This window comes from Acipenser ruthenus, chromosome 2 (genome assembly GCF_902713425.1).
Source record: "Acipenser ruthenus chromosome 2, fAciRut3.2 maternal haplotype, whole genome shotgun sequence".
NCBI classification, from domain to species: domain Eukaryota; kingdom Metazoa; phylum Chordata; class Actinopteri; order Acipenseriformes; family Acipenseridae; genus Acipenser; species Acipenser ruthenus.
The window spans coordinates 114989973-115007172 of NC_081190.1; the positions used below are offsets into that span (position 1 = coordinate 114989973).

The 17200-nt window shown below is 40.7% G+C and overlaps 1 protein-coding gene across 1 annotated transcript in view; it reads right to left on the reverse strand.

The window, feature by feature from the left end:
• Positions 1-1372: 1372 nt before the first annotated feature.
• Positions 1373-17200, reverse strand: part of LOC117409014 (TNFAIP3-interacting protein 3-like) — a 30630-nt gene continuing 14802 nt past the window's right edge. Inside the window, exons 4-13 of the mRNA XM_034014513.3 lie at positions 16647-16742; positions 15604-15690; positions 15138-15203; positions 14876-15007; positions 12964-13092; positions 6434-6517; positions 5606-5710; positions 3647-3817; positions 2453-2534; positions 1373-1579 (exon numbers count right to left, since the gene is read on the reverse strand). Of these exons, the coding sequence (XP_033870404.1) occupies positions 1554-1579; positions 2453-2534; positions 3647-3817; positions 5606-5710; positions 6434-6517; positions 12964-13092; positions 14876-15007; positions 15138-15203; positions 15604-15690; positions 16647-16742 (978 nt within the window). The 3' untranslated portion in view covers positions 1373-1553. The remainder of the gene's footprint in view (positions 1580-2452; positions 2535-3646; positions 3818-5605; positions 5711-6433; positions 6518-12963; positions 13093-14875; positions 15008-15137; positions 15204-15603; positions 15691-16646; positions 16743-17200) is intronic.

Below are 17200 nucleotides of genomic sequence, written 5' to 3' on the forward strand. Positions count from 1 at the left end.
CTTGGCAAAGAATGTATTCATCTACAGTAAAGTTCTATTTAAACCAATGAATATGTGTTTGCTATGCAACATTATCTCACACGTCTTCACCTTGTTTGTACAAATGCTTTGATAATATACTCAGCAAATGCCACAGCAGGGGAGAATAACAAGTTTCACTAATCCACTTGATGAGTGATCTGGTGTGTTTTTTGAGAATGGACCAGGAGGAATCTTATCTGTCTTGTGGATCAGTCAGAGGTGAGTGTTGGCAAGATAAACCAGATGAAAAATGCAGAACATTTAGAAAAGAAAAAAGCGCTGCTGAGTATCTGTGGACTGATTCTTATAAGAAAGATTATCGAGAAGGTCAAAGGTCATGACAGGAGTGGGATCATAAGAAACGTCAAAGTCACTACTTTAGTATCACTTCAGTATAGTCATCCCTTTTCTCTGGGTCCGTTTCTATGTAGTCATCCCTTTTCTCTGTGTCTGTTTCTATGTAGTCATCCCTTTTCTCTGTGTCTGTTTCTATGTAGTCATCCCTTTTCTCTGTGTCTGTTTCTATGTAGTCATCCCTTTTCTCTGTGTCTGTTTCTATGTAGTCATCCCTTTTCTCTGTGTCTGTTTCTATGTAGTCATCCATTTTCTCTGTGTCTATTTCTTAAACAGTCTGCTAGTCCCTGAGTAAACAAGCCAGGTCATGTTAAGTAGGCTATCTTTGGAGCAGCACACATATCTGTTTACTAGAGGAAAAGCCCTTTAGAAGACTGTAGTAGGCTTTCATATACTCCCATATGCATCTACTTAAAAAAAAAAAAAACAGAAATTGATAACTAAAAAACCCCAGCCCAATTGGTTTGAAATGCACCGATAGAGCACAGTGTGTAGCAGTTTTAATTGAGCTGATGTGTTTAAGCGAGGCCTTTAGTTTAGGGACTTGTTATATGTGATTATAAACAATCTATAAACATGTTAATGATGCTATTAACAATTATATAACATGATTAGAAATAGACTATTATACACTTTTACCATTGTTGTTTTGGTTTTTTTGCTATTGTTTATAATCGCTTATAACGGATATAGTCTGTCTGCCTGTCTTTTCAGGCCTGCCTGTCTGTATATACCTGTCTGTCTCAATATGCCTGCCTGTCTGTATATGCCTGTCTGTCTCTATATTTCTGTCTCACCAGTTGTATGTGGCTGCTTTGCTTTTTCAATACAGTTATTATACACTTTTGCCATTCTTCATTTTTTTTTTGTGCGATTGATTATAACCGCTTATAACGGTTACATAAAGTAAAGTGTTACCAAGATCAGAACATCTGTAAATCATTAATGGACATGATGTGCCTTGTACTTTTAACTTACAAAACAAAACAACTCCACATCATAATCTATGGTCTTTTATTATAAAAATAGAATTGAAAATAGGTTTCAATTTATTAGTTTTTTGTTGTAAAAATAACAATTGATATATTTGAATGTCACAGCTATTTACTATACATTTATATTTAACAGAAATCAGTATTGCACACAATACAATGAACATAAAGTGAGGCAGCATGTTCCTATATTTTATCGTTTCTTGCAATACCTGTAAAAACATGAAAGAACATGAATATTAATTATGCAGACCTTCTTTCACAGAGACAGTGTACGTACTTATGAATTTACAGTATCACTATGCATACATTAACTATTCAACAGCACAGTTATCTTAACGAATGCATTCTTCTTGTTGTTTAGAAGCTCTTTGCATATCATTGTCTTGCAGGTTAATGGTTACACGTCGGTGTACCAGCTGTGCTTAGAGATAAGACATGTTTGAGGTTGTGAGATCCTCAGAGGCTATGGGAGTGTGTTTAACATCTGAGATTTAAGAGGTCACCCAGGATGCGATGAGTGAAATGGAAAAGTATACATAATATAATGTGAATCTAAACAACAGCTAGAATGCATTAGTTAAGAGAACTGAGATATTTCCTACTCACAGCAAGTTTACCGATAATATGAGAGTTCACTAAGTGTCACAAAGTGTACATAAGCTGTTGGACCGACACATGGAATCAAATGGAATCTCAGAAACACAATCATCTGATGATGTGTAAAAATATGACACCCTCCCCATAGAAACTTTTCTGTGTGTACATTTATGTAAAAAATGTACTTTATTGAGGAAAACAGTAGTTGAAATTAGGCTTATTAGTCAACTCCTTTTCCAACATGAAATGTATGCAGAGCTTCAGTAATAGTTTCTGAAATATACTGGATTAATTATACAGTGACCATGAACTCATCTGGAAATAGCTTGTTCTTGTTTCATTTTATTACAAGTGACCCAGATTAATACAGTTTAACTCTATACCAGTTCATTAATCCCAGACTTTTAGGTTCAAATCATTTTTCTATAAAATCATGTCAGCTCAAAAGCTTGTGGCACTTCAAACATAAGATACTGTTGCCTTACCGTTTGCTGTGCGGTTCAGGGGGATGTGCTGAACAGCTGCAGGAAGACGGTCAGAGGAGGAAGCAGACCACTGGTAGTTTGGCTGAATAAGACAAGACAGTTTATAGATTATAGAAATATGAAAACACCATGTAATGCCGTGTTCAGAATATGTTGAATGAAATAAATATTTTGCCGTTCTGGATTAACAGTTGGAGTCCATATAGCAATGCTGTGTAATACAGATAATGGGGATCTGTGCCATGGCAGGAGAAATGGAGGACTTATTTAAACTGTGTTCAGCTGCTACAGATGAAATTATTAGCTTAGGGTTTGGGTTTATAGATCAATATTTGGAAAAACAAGAAACGTGCCTAGAAAGGAAATGGCTTTGGCAGGCTGCTTTGAAATGTGGAATGTCAGCTGTTTCACAGGCTGACAATATTCCGATTCTGTTGTGTTTCTATAGGGTTACATAAACTGAATTAGGCTTTGTTTTTTTTAACTGCCTCACAATATACAGTAGAAGATACCTGGATTACATCTACAGAGGGGAACAAATAAGGCTTTCTCTGGACAGTTAAATTGATGAGAAAACCTATTAAACAAAATAATAATAAAAATAAACTTCTGACCGGTTACTGTGGTAGTAAAACTTAGTAAAGTACAAGCATATACAACGAAGGTCATGTGTGCAGTGATTTGCGCATTTATAATACTTTACTGTGTAAGGGAGCAGTGGGCGCATCATGTGAACTGCTCAGAGCAGCTCAGTGTAAGAACCCACTTAACGGCACGCTCAGTCCTGCTCCCTCTGAGCAGCTCAGTGTAAGAACCCACTGAACAGCATGCTCAGTCCTGCTCCCACTGAGCAGCTCAGTGTAAGAACCCACTGAACAGCACGCTCAGTCCTGCTCCCTCTGAGCAGCTCAGTGTAAGAACCCACTGAACGGCACGCTCAGTCCTGCTCCCTCTGAGCAGCTCAGAACTGCAGAGCGGATTTCATCAGTGATCCGAGTGAACGGAGAAATTCTCGCTCTGAGCCGCTCACTTACTTAACGCGCCCACTGTAGAAGCATTAGAAAACTGTAACATCACTCTGCAAATGTACTATGGTAAACTTGTATATAGGCTGTAGGAAGCATTACAGACAACACAAACACTACTAGGCTATAAGCAGCTGTTAGGAGATGATTACACAACAGTAGCACTCACTGGGTGCTGCTGATGCTCCTGCCTGTCCTGGTGTATGCGTGGGCGCCTGGGGTCTGTGTAGTGCGGTGACAATCCATAGACATTGGCCCTGTGAGGAAATGCTACCCACTGTGAGCAGCAACAACGTGGGGAGATATGTGGACTGGCAGCTAGCTGTGGAAACTCTTCGACCTGTGGAGACAGAAAAACAAAGGTGGGAAACCAGTTATAAAACCAGTACTTTCAGTAAAAAAACACTTTAACATACAGTACTTTGTTATTTTGTACAAAAAATAAAAGCATATTAAAATTTAAACCACATCACTGAAATGATTAAAACACATCAGTTTAAAATGCATTTTTATTTCAGAAAAAAAAGTCTAAAAATATCTATCACACTTGCAACAACATTCTATTTAGCATTGTGTTCATATGATTTGTTTGATGGCATATTGCTCCTATGGAGTAAGTTATGGACATGTTGATCATTGGTAGCAGTTGTAGTCCAAGCAGTGTAATAGTAAACCATATTTGTAGTAGTATTTGTTACAGAATGTAAATATTTTGAAAATAAAGAGACTTGTGAAGGTACTGTAACAGAATCACTTGAATGTAGATCAGAATTATGAGATGTATTGCTCGTTCTGTATGTTAAATATCTTCATTTATAAAACCGTACGTCCTTAGTGTGTTACAACTCACAGAGACAAATACATTTTATGTTCAATATAATGTCCAAACTTAATCCACTTGAATGAATACAAAGTGCTTGTTTTAGTGGGGGTTGCATAGCCTGGATCCAGCTGTTTCTGGTTTCACATTTTAACCCCAATGACCTGTGTTTCACAAACATAAACCATCCCTTCTGTTTGGGGTGATAATTAATAACACAGCTGGAACTGTCTATATTAATTCCATCTTTTCACAATGACAACATCCATTTTTTTGAGCTCATGACTACTTTGCAGGTATTAATATATACATCATTAGTCTTTCAATAACACGTTATTGTGCTCTAAGAAAGAGGTATTGACAAGTGCTTGTATTGTTTCCTGGAACAGCGATTAGAGTGGCAATTAAAATATTGTGTTCTGTTACAACCCCTTTTGGTCCATCTGTTTCCCTAATACCCCACTTTTCCTTCTGCAAATGTTTAACCTGCGGGTAAATAAAACATTTCTTTGGTTTGTGTTTGTAGAAACAGAATGGATTACATTCCTGTTGTTTTTCTAGGTGACTTTTCTGAACAATGCAGTCTTCTGAATATTGTGTGCACATCAGAACACCTGGTGGAATTCAGAATACCATGGTAGATGCTCTAGAATACAGGTATTCAGAATACTGCCCTGGTATTGCAGATTCAGGTACACATGGCAAGAATCCCTGTTCCTATGTGAACATGAACAGAATTGAGCCTGCTGTTCAAATTAGTAGAATGGATCCCATAATGGTAGTAATTGTAAAATTATACAGAACATTGTGGATTGAAGTGCAACATGGCGAGAAAGGAGAACAGAAGAATGCTGCGTTCATGTACTGTGTTAGAGGAGGGGACGATGTCTTCCCTGTAGGGTACTGTATGCATGTACTGTGTTAGAGGAGGGGACGATGTCTTCCCCTGCTGGGTGCTGCGTGCATGTACTGTGTTAGAGGAGGGGACGATGTCTTCCCCTGCTGGGTGCTGCGTGCATGTACTGTGTTAGAGGAGGGGACGATGTCTTTCCCTGTTGGGTACTGTATGCATGTACTGTGTTAGAGGAGGGGACAATGTCTTCCCCTGCTGGGTGCTGCGTGCATGTACTGTGTTAGAGGAGCATGATTTACAGCATAGCTATTCACTGATTTCATTGCAGGTGCTGGCCTCACAGAACATGTCATGTCACAGAAGAAAGACAGTTCACTGTTAGCATGCAGTGTTAGAAACCAGGCATGATCCAAAAGGAATGGTAAGCAAAACAAATAAATAACAAAATACTCTACCTGAGATTTAAGCACGTGTAGCTCAGACTGCAGTTCTTCATTTTTTTTAATAAGTCGTTCTCTATCACACCTTTCCTTCTTGAAGTCTTCCTCATAGATCTGAACCTTTGAAACAGTGAGGGCGAAACCAATTCAATTTGATGAAGGGTTCCGAATCATACAGTGCTATTTTTAGAACACCCCATTGTGCATAAGATGCCTAATTAAAGCACAGTGGTCTAACGTTTTCACACACCAGTACCTTCTGTTTCTATATCTCCGATTGCTGACCGAAAATTGAAATTCTCACATCCAGAGGTTTTCATGCAGGTAGGTAAGGATATACATGACAACTCTTGAGGTGTTCTAGTAAATGTGCACACCACAGTATGTGGGGAGTAGTTACTATGTATACATTAAATAATCCCTTCAGATTCATCATTTTGAACCATAAAGATTCTCGCATTCATTAACGTTAATGAAAATGAACTGTCATGCTAATTAAAGTGGCTACTAAATGTCTGCTCTTTTCTGCTTGATAGAAGAACACTGGAATTTGAATATGAACTCAAACCCACAATTTCTTTAACACAAGTAAACAGGCAAGAACATTGGCATGTTTGATTTCTCATACGATTACAATCCATGCAGAAGGGTTAACCATCCGTTTGCATTACAGCACAAACCTCCATCCTAAATGAACATGTTACTACTTGTAGTATAATAAGGAGTGTCAATAACGTGACTCCGCTCGCTGTAAGCAACCACCCTTGCTGGTTTTGCTGGTCTAGTGACTAACCAAGCCCTTATCATCCCTCAGTTAGGGTTATCTCTGTAGTATGTCTGTACCTGCTGCTGGAGGACTTCAATCTGTGTCACCATCTCTTCTCTGCCAGCGTTTCTAATTGACACTCGAAGGGCTTCTGAGAGGGCCTGTGCTTATAAAAAAAAAAAAAAACAAACAAGGGTAAAAAAAGGACAATTTAGTGCTGTGACACTTAATTACTAGCTTTCCACTTTTGACTCTACATTAAGTGGCTCCATTGGCAACCCTTTTAAGTGTTTTTTTTTTTAGCTGTACAATGGCACCATATGTTTAAGCTTTATAGATAATATTCTAACTACTATGTTCTTTTTGTGTTCACATCATTAATACATATTTCTACACTTCCATGGAAAGGGACGATTGCGTTGGTATATACAGTGCCTTGCAAAGGTATTCAGACCCCTGACCAATTCTCTCACATTACTGAATTACAAATGGTACATTGAAATTTCGTTCTGTTTGATATTTTATTTTAAAACACTGAAACTCAAAATCAATTATTGTAAGGTGACATTGGTTTTATGTTGGGAAATATTTTTAAGAAAAATAAAAAAACTGAAATATCTTGCTTGCATAAGTATTCAACCCCCACACATTAATATTTGGTAGAGCCACCTTTCGCTGCAATAACAGCTTTAAGTCTTTTGGGGTAAGTATGTACCAGCTTTGCACACAGTGTCGGAGTGATTTTGGCCCATTCTTCTTGGCAGATTTGCTCCAGGTTGTTCAGGTTGGTTGGACGACGCTTGTGGACCGCAATTTTCAAATAGTGCCACAGATTCTCAATGGGATTGAGATCGGGACTTTGACTGGGCCACTGTGGGACATTCACCTTTTTGTTCTTGAGCCACTCCAATGTTGCTTTGGCCTTGTGCTTGGGATCATTGTCCTGCTGAAAGGTGAATTTCCTCCCAAGCTTCAGTTTTATAGCAGACTGAAGCAGGTTCGCTTGCATTATTTCCCTGTATTTTGCTCCAACCATTCTTCCTTCAATTTTAACAAGATGCCCAGTACCTGCTGATGAGAAGCATCCCCACAGCATGATACTGCCACCAGGAGGCTGTGTGGTTCAGTGGTTAAAGAAAAGGGCTTGTAACCAGGATGTCCCCGGTTCAAATCCCACCTCAGCCACTGACTCATTGTGTGACCCTGAGCAAGTCACTTAACCTCCTTGTGCTCCGTCTTTCGGGTGAGATGTTGTTATAAGTGACTCTGCAGCTGATGCATAGTTCACACACCCTAGTCTCTAAGTCGCCTTGGATAAAGGCGTCTGCTAAATAAACCATACTTCACTGTAGGGATGGTGTGTCTTCAGGCATGGGCAGTGTTAGGTTTGCACCACACATAGCACTTTGAGTTTTGGCCAAAAAGCTCTATCTTGGTCTCATCTGACCACAAAACTTTTTCCCACATCGCAGCTGGGTCACTCTCATGCTTTCTGGCAAACTCCAGACGTGCTTTCAGGTGGTACTTTTTGAGTAACGGCTTCTTTCTTGCCACCCTCCCATACAGGCCAGTGTTATGCAGAGCTCTTGATATGGTTGACTGGTGCACCATTACTCCACTCCCAGCCACCGAACTCTGTAGCTCCTTCAAAGTGATTGTTGGCCTCTGTGGCTTCTCTCACAAGTCTCCTTCTTGTTTGAGTGCTGAGTTTTGAGGGACAGCCTTTTCTTGGCAGTGCCTGGGTGGTGTGATGCAGCTTCCACTTCCTGATTATTGATCCAACTGTGCTCACTGGGATATCCAAACACTTGGATATTATTTTGTACCCTTTCCCTAATCTATGCATTTGTATTACTGTATCTCTAACTTCTGTAGAATGTTCTTTGGTCTTCATTTTCCTTCAGATTCACAGCCTGACCAATGATCCTTCAACAGTGGGGTTTTTATCCAGAAAATGTGACAGCAACTTTAATGGTTCACAGGTGGAGGCCAATGGTAAGGTAATTGTGTCCTCGTTAGGGCAATTTCTTTCATCGGTGTAAACTGGGAGCTTCCACAGCACAGGGGTTGAATACTTATGCAAGCAAGATATTTCAGTTTTTTATTTTTCTTAAAAATATTTCCCAACATAAAACCAATGTCACCTCACAATAACTGATTTTGAGTTTCAGTATTTTAAAATAAAATATAAAACAGAACGAAATTTCAATGTACCATTTGTAATTCAGTAATATGAGAGAATTGGTCAGGGGTCTGAATACTTTTGCAAGGCACTGTATTTCTCAAAATCAAATCTACAAACAGTAGGTTAAAGAACAGAACAAACAGGAGTATTATCATATTTTCCCTCATAAAATACAATTTACACCACATGCAGGTCCTTGCAGGTTTTTTTTCTATGCTTCAGAAGACACAATTAGAAACAGGTACACACAAACACTTATATATTCTATTTCAGGACTGGTTTGTCAACCACATGAAACGTAATGGGCCCAGATCCTGCAGTGTTGTGATAGGCATACTAAACCGAGTGTCTTCAATGTGTAATCCCTGATCATTAACCCCTGAGTTTTCTTTTGAAGAAGGATTGACTGGAATGTGAGAACAGCTGAGGTGGCTCCCACACGTTTTAATCCAGACATCTGCCTGCCATTCTCACTGAGATGTCAACCCCTATGCTCCGGCCCAGCTACACACTCTTAAAATATCATTTTTGATGGTAAATAGAATGGGAGTAGTTTTTTTTTTGTATAACTCGGTTATGGAAGAGAAATAGCAACTGAATAGAACAGTCCATACTACTTTGAATCTCTTTGCTTTCCAACCCCAATAGCAGCCCCCAAAAGCGGGCCCACACTGAACCAATCAGGGATGGGGCACTCAGCCTAATCCTCCAAATTGCCCAGCATTTATCCTAAAATTCCTTTGAGATCACAGCAGTGGAGCAAACAGAATCCAGGCCAAGATTTAAAAATAGCGTCACTGATAAGGCTTGTAAATGGTAGACTTTTACAACACCTTTAAAACCTGGCACTGATTTTCTTTGGACCTGCTTAATCCATTACTATAAATCTCTATCTTCTAAAGATAAAGCAGTCTGCCCCTAACTTCTAACACACTGAACAGTCACAATTGTGTATGGTGTTCCAAAGCCCTTAGGTAAGAGTGGTTTTCAGTTTCTACAGTCTGGATAGCACATTTCACTCAAACAGGCAATCAGCGCTTCCTGCTGATGTCTCACAATTACATGTGGCTCTTTCTAACCCCTTTTATTTTCAGCTCAGCAGTCAATGCCTTTCGCTTATTTTGACATCGGTTAAGCATTCGCACGAAAAAATGTACCATATTCTACATCAAGGGAAGGTAGATTTTTATGACTAGAAATGAAATGACGATGGTGCCTGTTTTTTATTCAGCGTTCCCATCTGTCCTTCTTTACTTTGGGCTGTTATTTCAGATTCTTCTGTAAAGCTCTTATGAATGTATTCTAACAGCACAGTATTTCCTCAGGAAGTATTTGTGGTTTACCAGCTTTGGTACATGTTGGGGGGAAAAAGAAAATGTTTACTACTGAAGAGTTATTTCCCCCCCTCCCTTTTTCTTTTTTTTTTTAAAGAACGCTTTTCAAGGAAAAACCTGCATCTACAGCATCCAACTATAAAGTACATCATTAATACTAGAGAGCGGTCCTTATTAGTGAAACCATGAAAGAGGAAGACAGAATATCTGATGCAGATTAATGAAGCCATCCTTCAAACCGTTCACAGGTCAGGAAAATAAACATTGTAACGATGTCTAATGCCTGAATAATAAATGAGCTGTCCTGGAAGGTGTATTATCTGTTCCCTAATGACAGAGGTCGTATTTACCTTGTAAACTACACTGTGACCTTTCGTTGACGAGAGTAAAGCTCACGGTGATGCCAGTATTCTAGACTCAAGGGCATTTATTGAATAGTTTGTGTTTATAGAATGGTTTGGAATTAAATGTCAAATAAATCAATAATATCACATCACAAAGCCATACTGCAGCTCCCCACATAGGGATATACATATAAATGTGCAATTCTGGCTTTGATACACAAAAGCTGGATAAAAAACACTGTAAATAGCTATGGAGGGATAGGTCACTGAGCAGGTCAGAGAAGAAAGTCTGCTTTGTGCTCCTCAGACCAGTCAGCAAGGTGTGTGATTTCAGAGCATTGTCTGGAGCCATTCATCTCTGACAGCGACAGTACCGGTGCACACTTTCCAGCTACAGTGTTGTTCAGTTACCCTGCCCTTCAAAGAAATGGCAGGACTGCCCACTGCAGCATAATGAACCCCCAGAGCATGGCACAACTTTCAGCTCCCTTGACAGTGGCACCAAGCACTCAGGGGTGTAAGCTGCCACACAAAATAGCTGCTACTTGATGGCAAAAAAAGGAATATCCTACTCATGGGTAATTATTGCCTTCCTTTGGTTTGTGACAATCTGCTGTACTGTAACGTATTGCTCTGCAGGTGTGGCCGCTTGTGTGCCTGGTTGACATAGAGATTTAGCCTTTACGTTAAAGACCTTTATGTTATAAGTTACAATTGTGTTCTACATACAACAGGCATTTCCAATATTTTTCCCGCCACCCCCTGTACTGTATATATTGTAACGGCCCGGCACTCACTCGGGTTCGTTGCCCCTTTAAAAATACGACCCAACACAAGAAATGGAGTTTTAAGCGCGGTTGCGCTAATTTTTAATAAACACACAAAAATAAACAAAACATAAACAAACACCTAACTCCGATTTGGAGCACTTACTACACGTTTTATGCAGGTCCCTGACTAGCTCGCAGGACGGCTAAGCCGTTTACCTGTCATAAAAACACTAAAACTACACACAGCACTTACTCAGGACTGCTCGGAAACAGAGCACGTCTTCTGTCTCCTTCTACTCAGCAGCCCCGTGCAGCCAAGCTGCACGTCTCAAATACCCCGCGCCTGGCATTAATTTACAATACCGCTCAGGTGCGGGTGATAATTAAACAATAAACAAATTAACAAAATGTGCATACGCACATGTTTTCTTCAGGGAGGACACTAACCCCCTCCCTGATGTGTTACACATCCTTCCCCTCAAGTGTGCAACACTGATCGGCCATTCCAAGGCCACCCCCTCCCCTAAAACACAACCACCCACCCTCGAGTCCACAAATGTCAATTTTCGCCCTCTTGCACGGGCGAGCTTGAGGGTGGGTCGGTTCCTCCGGCGCGTCCAGGAAGGGACCTTGAACCGGCGACATGGGACCCCATCGGGCTGACAGGGGCGACCGAAGCGACGGCCGGGGAACAGGCGGCTGCAGCAGCGGGCAGAGGTCTTCACCTGGGGACCGGCGCAGCGATGTCCGATCACCCAGGGGGAGCTTAGCGGCGAACAGGGGGAGCACTAGCGACGTCTGGCAGCAGCTCAGCGACGTCTGGGTGCTTGGGGAGAGCGGAGTAGGGAACCAGGGGCAGAACTGTGGCCGATGGTGCAGACTCCTGGGCTCCAGGCCAAGCGCAGGGAGGTCTAGGAAGACCGGCAGGGTGTCCAGGAGCAAGGGGCAAGGGACCGCACTGACCAGCGCCGGATCCTCTTCCGGTGTTGTGGGCTGGAGCTGTGGTGGAGGTGCGGTGCTCACCTCCTCTGGCTCAGGGATGGTCTCTTCCTCCTGTTCTCCCTGCCGCAGCTCCTCTGGTGCAGGCGATTCCGCGGTTTCTCTCGCCGGCACCGCCTCTTCTGCCTGCTCCCACTTTTGGAGCAGCAGCTCCAATTCTGTCGGCTCCCGTTCTTTTACTTCTAACGGGGGCCACCCAAACTCTCTCTCCCATCTCTCAGTCTGCTCTATTTGAGCAGCAGTATTGCGGTTGAGCATTGCAATTAATTCTTCAATGCTTTCCATTTCTAGGGTCGTAGGGGCGCCCACACACTCTGCCACCATATGTAACGGCCCGGCACTCACTCGGGTTCGTTGCCCCTTTAAAAATACGACCCAACACAAGAAATGGAGTTTCAAGCGCGGTTGCGCTAATTTTTAATAAACACACAAAAATAAACAAAACATAAACAAACACCTAACTCCAATTTGGAGCACTTACTACACGTTTTATGCAGGTCCCTGACTAGCTCGCAGGACGGCTAAGCCGTTTACCTGTCATAAAAACACTAAAACTACACACAGCACTTACTCAGGACTGCTCGGAAACAGAGCACGTCTTCTGTCTCCTTCTACTCAGCAGCCCCGTGCAGCCAAGCTGCACGTCTCAAATACCCCGTGCTTGGCATTAATTTACAATACCGCTCAGGTGCGGGTGATAATTAAACAATAAACAAATTAACAAAATGTGCATACGCACATGTTTTCTTCAGGGAGGACACTAACCCCCTCCCTGATGTGTTACAATATGTACATTTAATACGATACAGAATCCTGGAAGCAGATTATACATGCTGGTGGAACGCTCCCAAAATACACGCAAACTGGCGGAGAATGCAGTCCACCCAAGCTTTCTGTATCGTGTGTGGACAGACTGTCTCTTAATGGTTTTTGTGGGCCTTTTTATAATTAGTGAGCCAAATGTATTTCCCCTACCTTGTTCAATCGTCCAATTTCACATTCCTGGTGTTCCTTCTTTCTTGTTAGGGAGGCATTTTGTTCCTTTAGATATCGGTTCTGTCTTTTCACTTCTTGTAAGGCGATACCGATTCTCTCATTTTCTTCCTGTAAGTAGCAAGGCAAAACCGATTAACGCCTGGCTTCTGTATTGCTGTAGTTAATGTCTCAGCTACTGCTTCTGATATCGAGATATAAGAAGGATACCGCTATATAACCTTGGACCAATAGATTATACCCAATAATCTACTTTGGAAAGGCTGATGTAACAGCCTGGTGCCACTTGATGAATTATTTCTCATAATCTTCTACTCTCTGTGTTATGTGCAGCTACTCTCTGTGTCATGTGCAGCTACTCTCTGTGTTATGTGCAGCTACTCTCTGTGTACCCTCTGTATTATGTGCAGCTGCTCTCTGTGTACTCTCTGTGTTATGTGCAGCTACTCTCTGTGTAACCTCTGTGTTATGTGCAGCTACTCTCTGTGTACCCTCTGTGTTATGTGCAGCTACTCTCTGTGTACCCTCTGTGTTATGTGCAGCTACTCTCTGTGTACTCTCTGTGTTATGTGCAGCTACTCTGTGTTATGTGCAGTTACTCTCTGTGTACCCTCTGTGTTATATGCAGCTACTCTCTGTGTTATGTGCAGCTACTCTCTGTGTACTCTCTGTGTTATGTGCAGCTACTCTCTGTGTTATGTGCAGTTACTCTCTGTGTACCCTCTGTGTTTTATGCAGCTACTCTCTGTTATGTGCAGCTACTCTCTGTGTTATGTGCAGCCACTCTCTGTGTTATGTGCAGTTACTCTCTGTGTACCCTCTGTGTTTTATGCAGCTACTCTCTGTTATGTGCAGCTACTCTCTGTGTACTCTCTGTGTTATGTGCAGCTACTCTCTGTGTTATGTGCAGTTACTCTCTGTGTACCCTCTGTGTTATATGCAGCTACTCTCTGTGTTATGTGCAGCTACTCTCTGTGTACTCTCTGTGTTATGTGCAGCTACTCTCTGTGTACCCTCTGTGTTATGTGCAGCTACTCTCTGTGTACCCTCTGTTATGTGCAGCTTCTCTCTGTGTACTCTCTGTGTTATGTGCAGCTACTCTCTGTGTACTCTGTGTTATGTGCAGCTACTCTCTGTGTACCCTCTGTGTTATGTGCAGCTACTCTCTGTGTACCCTCTGTGTTATGTGCAGCTACTCTCTGTGTACTCTCTGTGTTATCTGCAGTTACTCTCTGTGTACCCTGTGTGTTATGTGCAGCTACTCTCTGTGTTATGTGCAGCTACGACCTACACAGCTTATTAACAACAACAACAAATAAAATAATTTGGTAATTCAATCACACAACCAAAACAAATGCTGAAGCTGTATTGTAAATCAACCAAGAAGTGTTATGTGTGCTTGCACACATGATGATCAATAAGCATGTAAAATGGACACGTCCTATGGCTTTGTCTAACAATGCTTCATTTTTTTGTTGTTGTTTTTTTAATTGGTACATGTGGTGTCGTCTATAAAAGGCGGTCCATAATTTAGAAACATAGTTGGTATATTTCAGAAATGTAGTTATGGACTGTAAAAAACCCTCAGATTTATACTGGTTTCCTTTAAAATGCTATCAGTATGCACTAATTGCAAGTAAAAGAGGACTGGCTGTTTAGGCATTTGTTTTGCATCTCACAGCTACAGTATAGCAGCCGCTGCTGATGACAAGCATAGACTTCGGCTGCCACTGCTGCAGTAGCTAAAGTAACAGGGGGAGAATACACAGTACTAAAGACAGAGGAATCCTATTTTAATACATAACACAGAAACCCTTGATGTGTGCTACAGTGAGATATGTCACTTCTCTAAACGACACCGAAAACATGATCAGAAACAAACAAACAAACAAACCTGCTTTATTTCAATCATTTCTTTGGCCAGGATGAGCTTCTTATCAAAATCTATCTGCTTCTGGTCTCGTTCCACTTCTAGGTCAGCAGTATGTTTGTGACAATCAGTCAGTGCATGTTTTGTCTCTGAAATCTGAATATTGAAAGCAGATTCAATAAATGACATACCTGTAGTACATGTATGCCATAGATTTTGGAATCTCCTGAATACTCTGGGAACATGTCCAGAAGTAAAAGACTGAATAAGATAATCAGTAATGTACCTTCTGTTCATATCGCTGCTTCATGATTTTAAAGTGCTCGTTCCATTGCTTATTTACTTCAAGAAGCTATCAAATGACAAAAAACAAAAAAGCATCATGTTAAAATACAAACTGCTGCAATCTACCTTAATAATCATAAGTATTATGTCAATGTCACATTATTATGGCTATTTCTGCTTTATTTTTGATATTTTTGTAAGCATTTTAGGTTTGTAGTCTTTTGCTAATATATGTAGTTTCTTAAACACGTCATATATATATATATATATATATATATATATATATATATATATATATATATATATATATATATTCATTCTGTTAGGAGGGATATTACTGGTAAATCAAGGATGCCAACATTCTTTATCTGGGATCTTGTGACATCCATGCATTGTAAAGCCAGCCACATACACTGTTTATTGTATCTATAATGATCACAACTTCTAATCAAAGCTGTATTATTAACCTCTTGTCTTTGTTTTTCGAGAATCTCGATCCGTTGTTTTAAATCTTCTGGGGAGGTCTGCATTCGGTTTCCCTTCAAAGTCGTACCCTACAAACAAAGTGTGTTGAGTCTGTATGTAGTTATCATCGTCTAATTTGTTCATTACATCAGCACCAAATAACCTTGGAAGATGGACGGTGTTCACACAGCGCAACATGCTGGTAAACCTACAAATGAATTACTTGCTCCTTATTCATCTTGACGGTCTTAGTTCAGCGGTACAACCAAAAGTAGCCACACGATGGTGCTATTTACACATACTTCTGTCACTAAGTGGTAAACATTCTTTATAGATGTAAATGCTATGCTTATTGTGTTTGTGAAAATCGTGTGTTTGTCTCATATTGATTATAAAAAAAAACTGTTTGTAATTCATGTGCAGTTCTAAAGTGCTACAACAGTCTCAACACTGTTCCTGATAAAGACTATAGTGTAGCCTACTTCACGATTCTCAAACACACGTTCAACCAACATTAAAGGCAGGCAGTGCGCTCAGAAAGAAAACCCGGCAACCAGAAACCCTAAATATCCGTTCTGGTGTAATTAGACGCATTTGACTTTTGCATTTGAACTTTGGCAGTTTGTTTCAGACAGCGCTTTATTGTCACTGGTATTTGAATTGAGGGTTGAGTCTTCATAGGGCTGCGGTTTGCAAGGAGCCTCGCAGCTGGCCAATCACAGTAATACAAGAAAAATGCATATTCATGAATATACGGCAGAACACAGAAAAACAGCCAATCAAATCGAGTAGTTAGCCAAAAAAAAAAAAAAAAATCGCGCTGCAACCCTCTGATCTACACATGTATGCTTCTATCTCGCGCAGCTAAGCTCTCTCCGGTTTGTGAACTCACAATTGAATGTGATTTTAATATCAGACAACACTTCATGCATGCAAGCACTCTTGTCTTCTCGGTATTTGGATAATGACATCACTGTTAAAAGTGCCTCGGTAATATTTCATGGCTGGCTACGGACCTGATAAGTGAGCATAAACTTGAACGTACCTCTCCCGTGTCAGTTTGCAGGAAATCTGTCTGCTTTCCAGGCATTCTGCGTGAGTCTCTTGTGTATCCTCCTAAGTCCTTCGTTCCATCAGCATTCTTCAGGTGAAAAAATGAGTAAAAGGCGGTCTTAAAGTTAACAGTGTAATGCGTGTGTGCACAACTCACTGTGATGCAGTTCTTACAGATGTGTAAAACATCGCAGTGTGTTATACAGAAGCGTATCACTTATATCACTTCTTTCTGTAAGACGGGCCACTCCAATATGTCACAACTGTATTGTCTACAACAGACATGACTAAGTGTCTATTACCCAAACGAGCCACAACCTGGAATTCACAATTCTCTTTTGTTACTGGAACTCTAAATAAGGAAGTAGGTTGTAAAAAAAAAAAAAAAAGAAAGAAAATATAAGTAAAACTGACCAGAAAGAGACAGTTTTAGCTTATAAAGGTATTTCCTGGCTGCATTTACAGCACTGTGATTCAAGCCAGGTACGTTGTAATACCTTAGACAGTAAAGCAAGTAATAGGTTTTATCTGCTGACTTGTGATAAC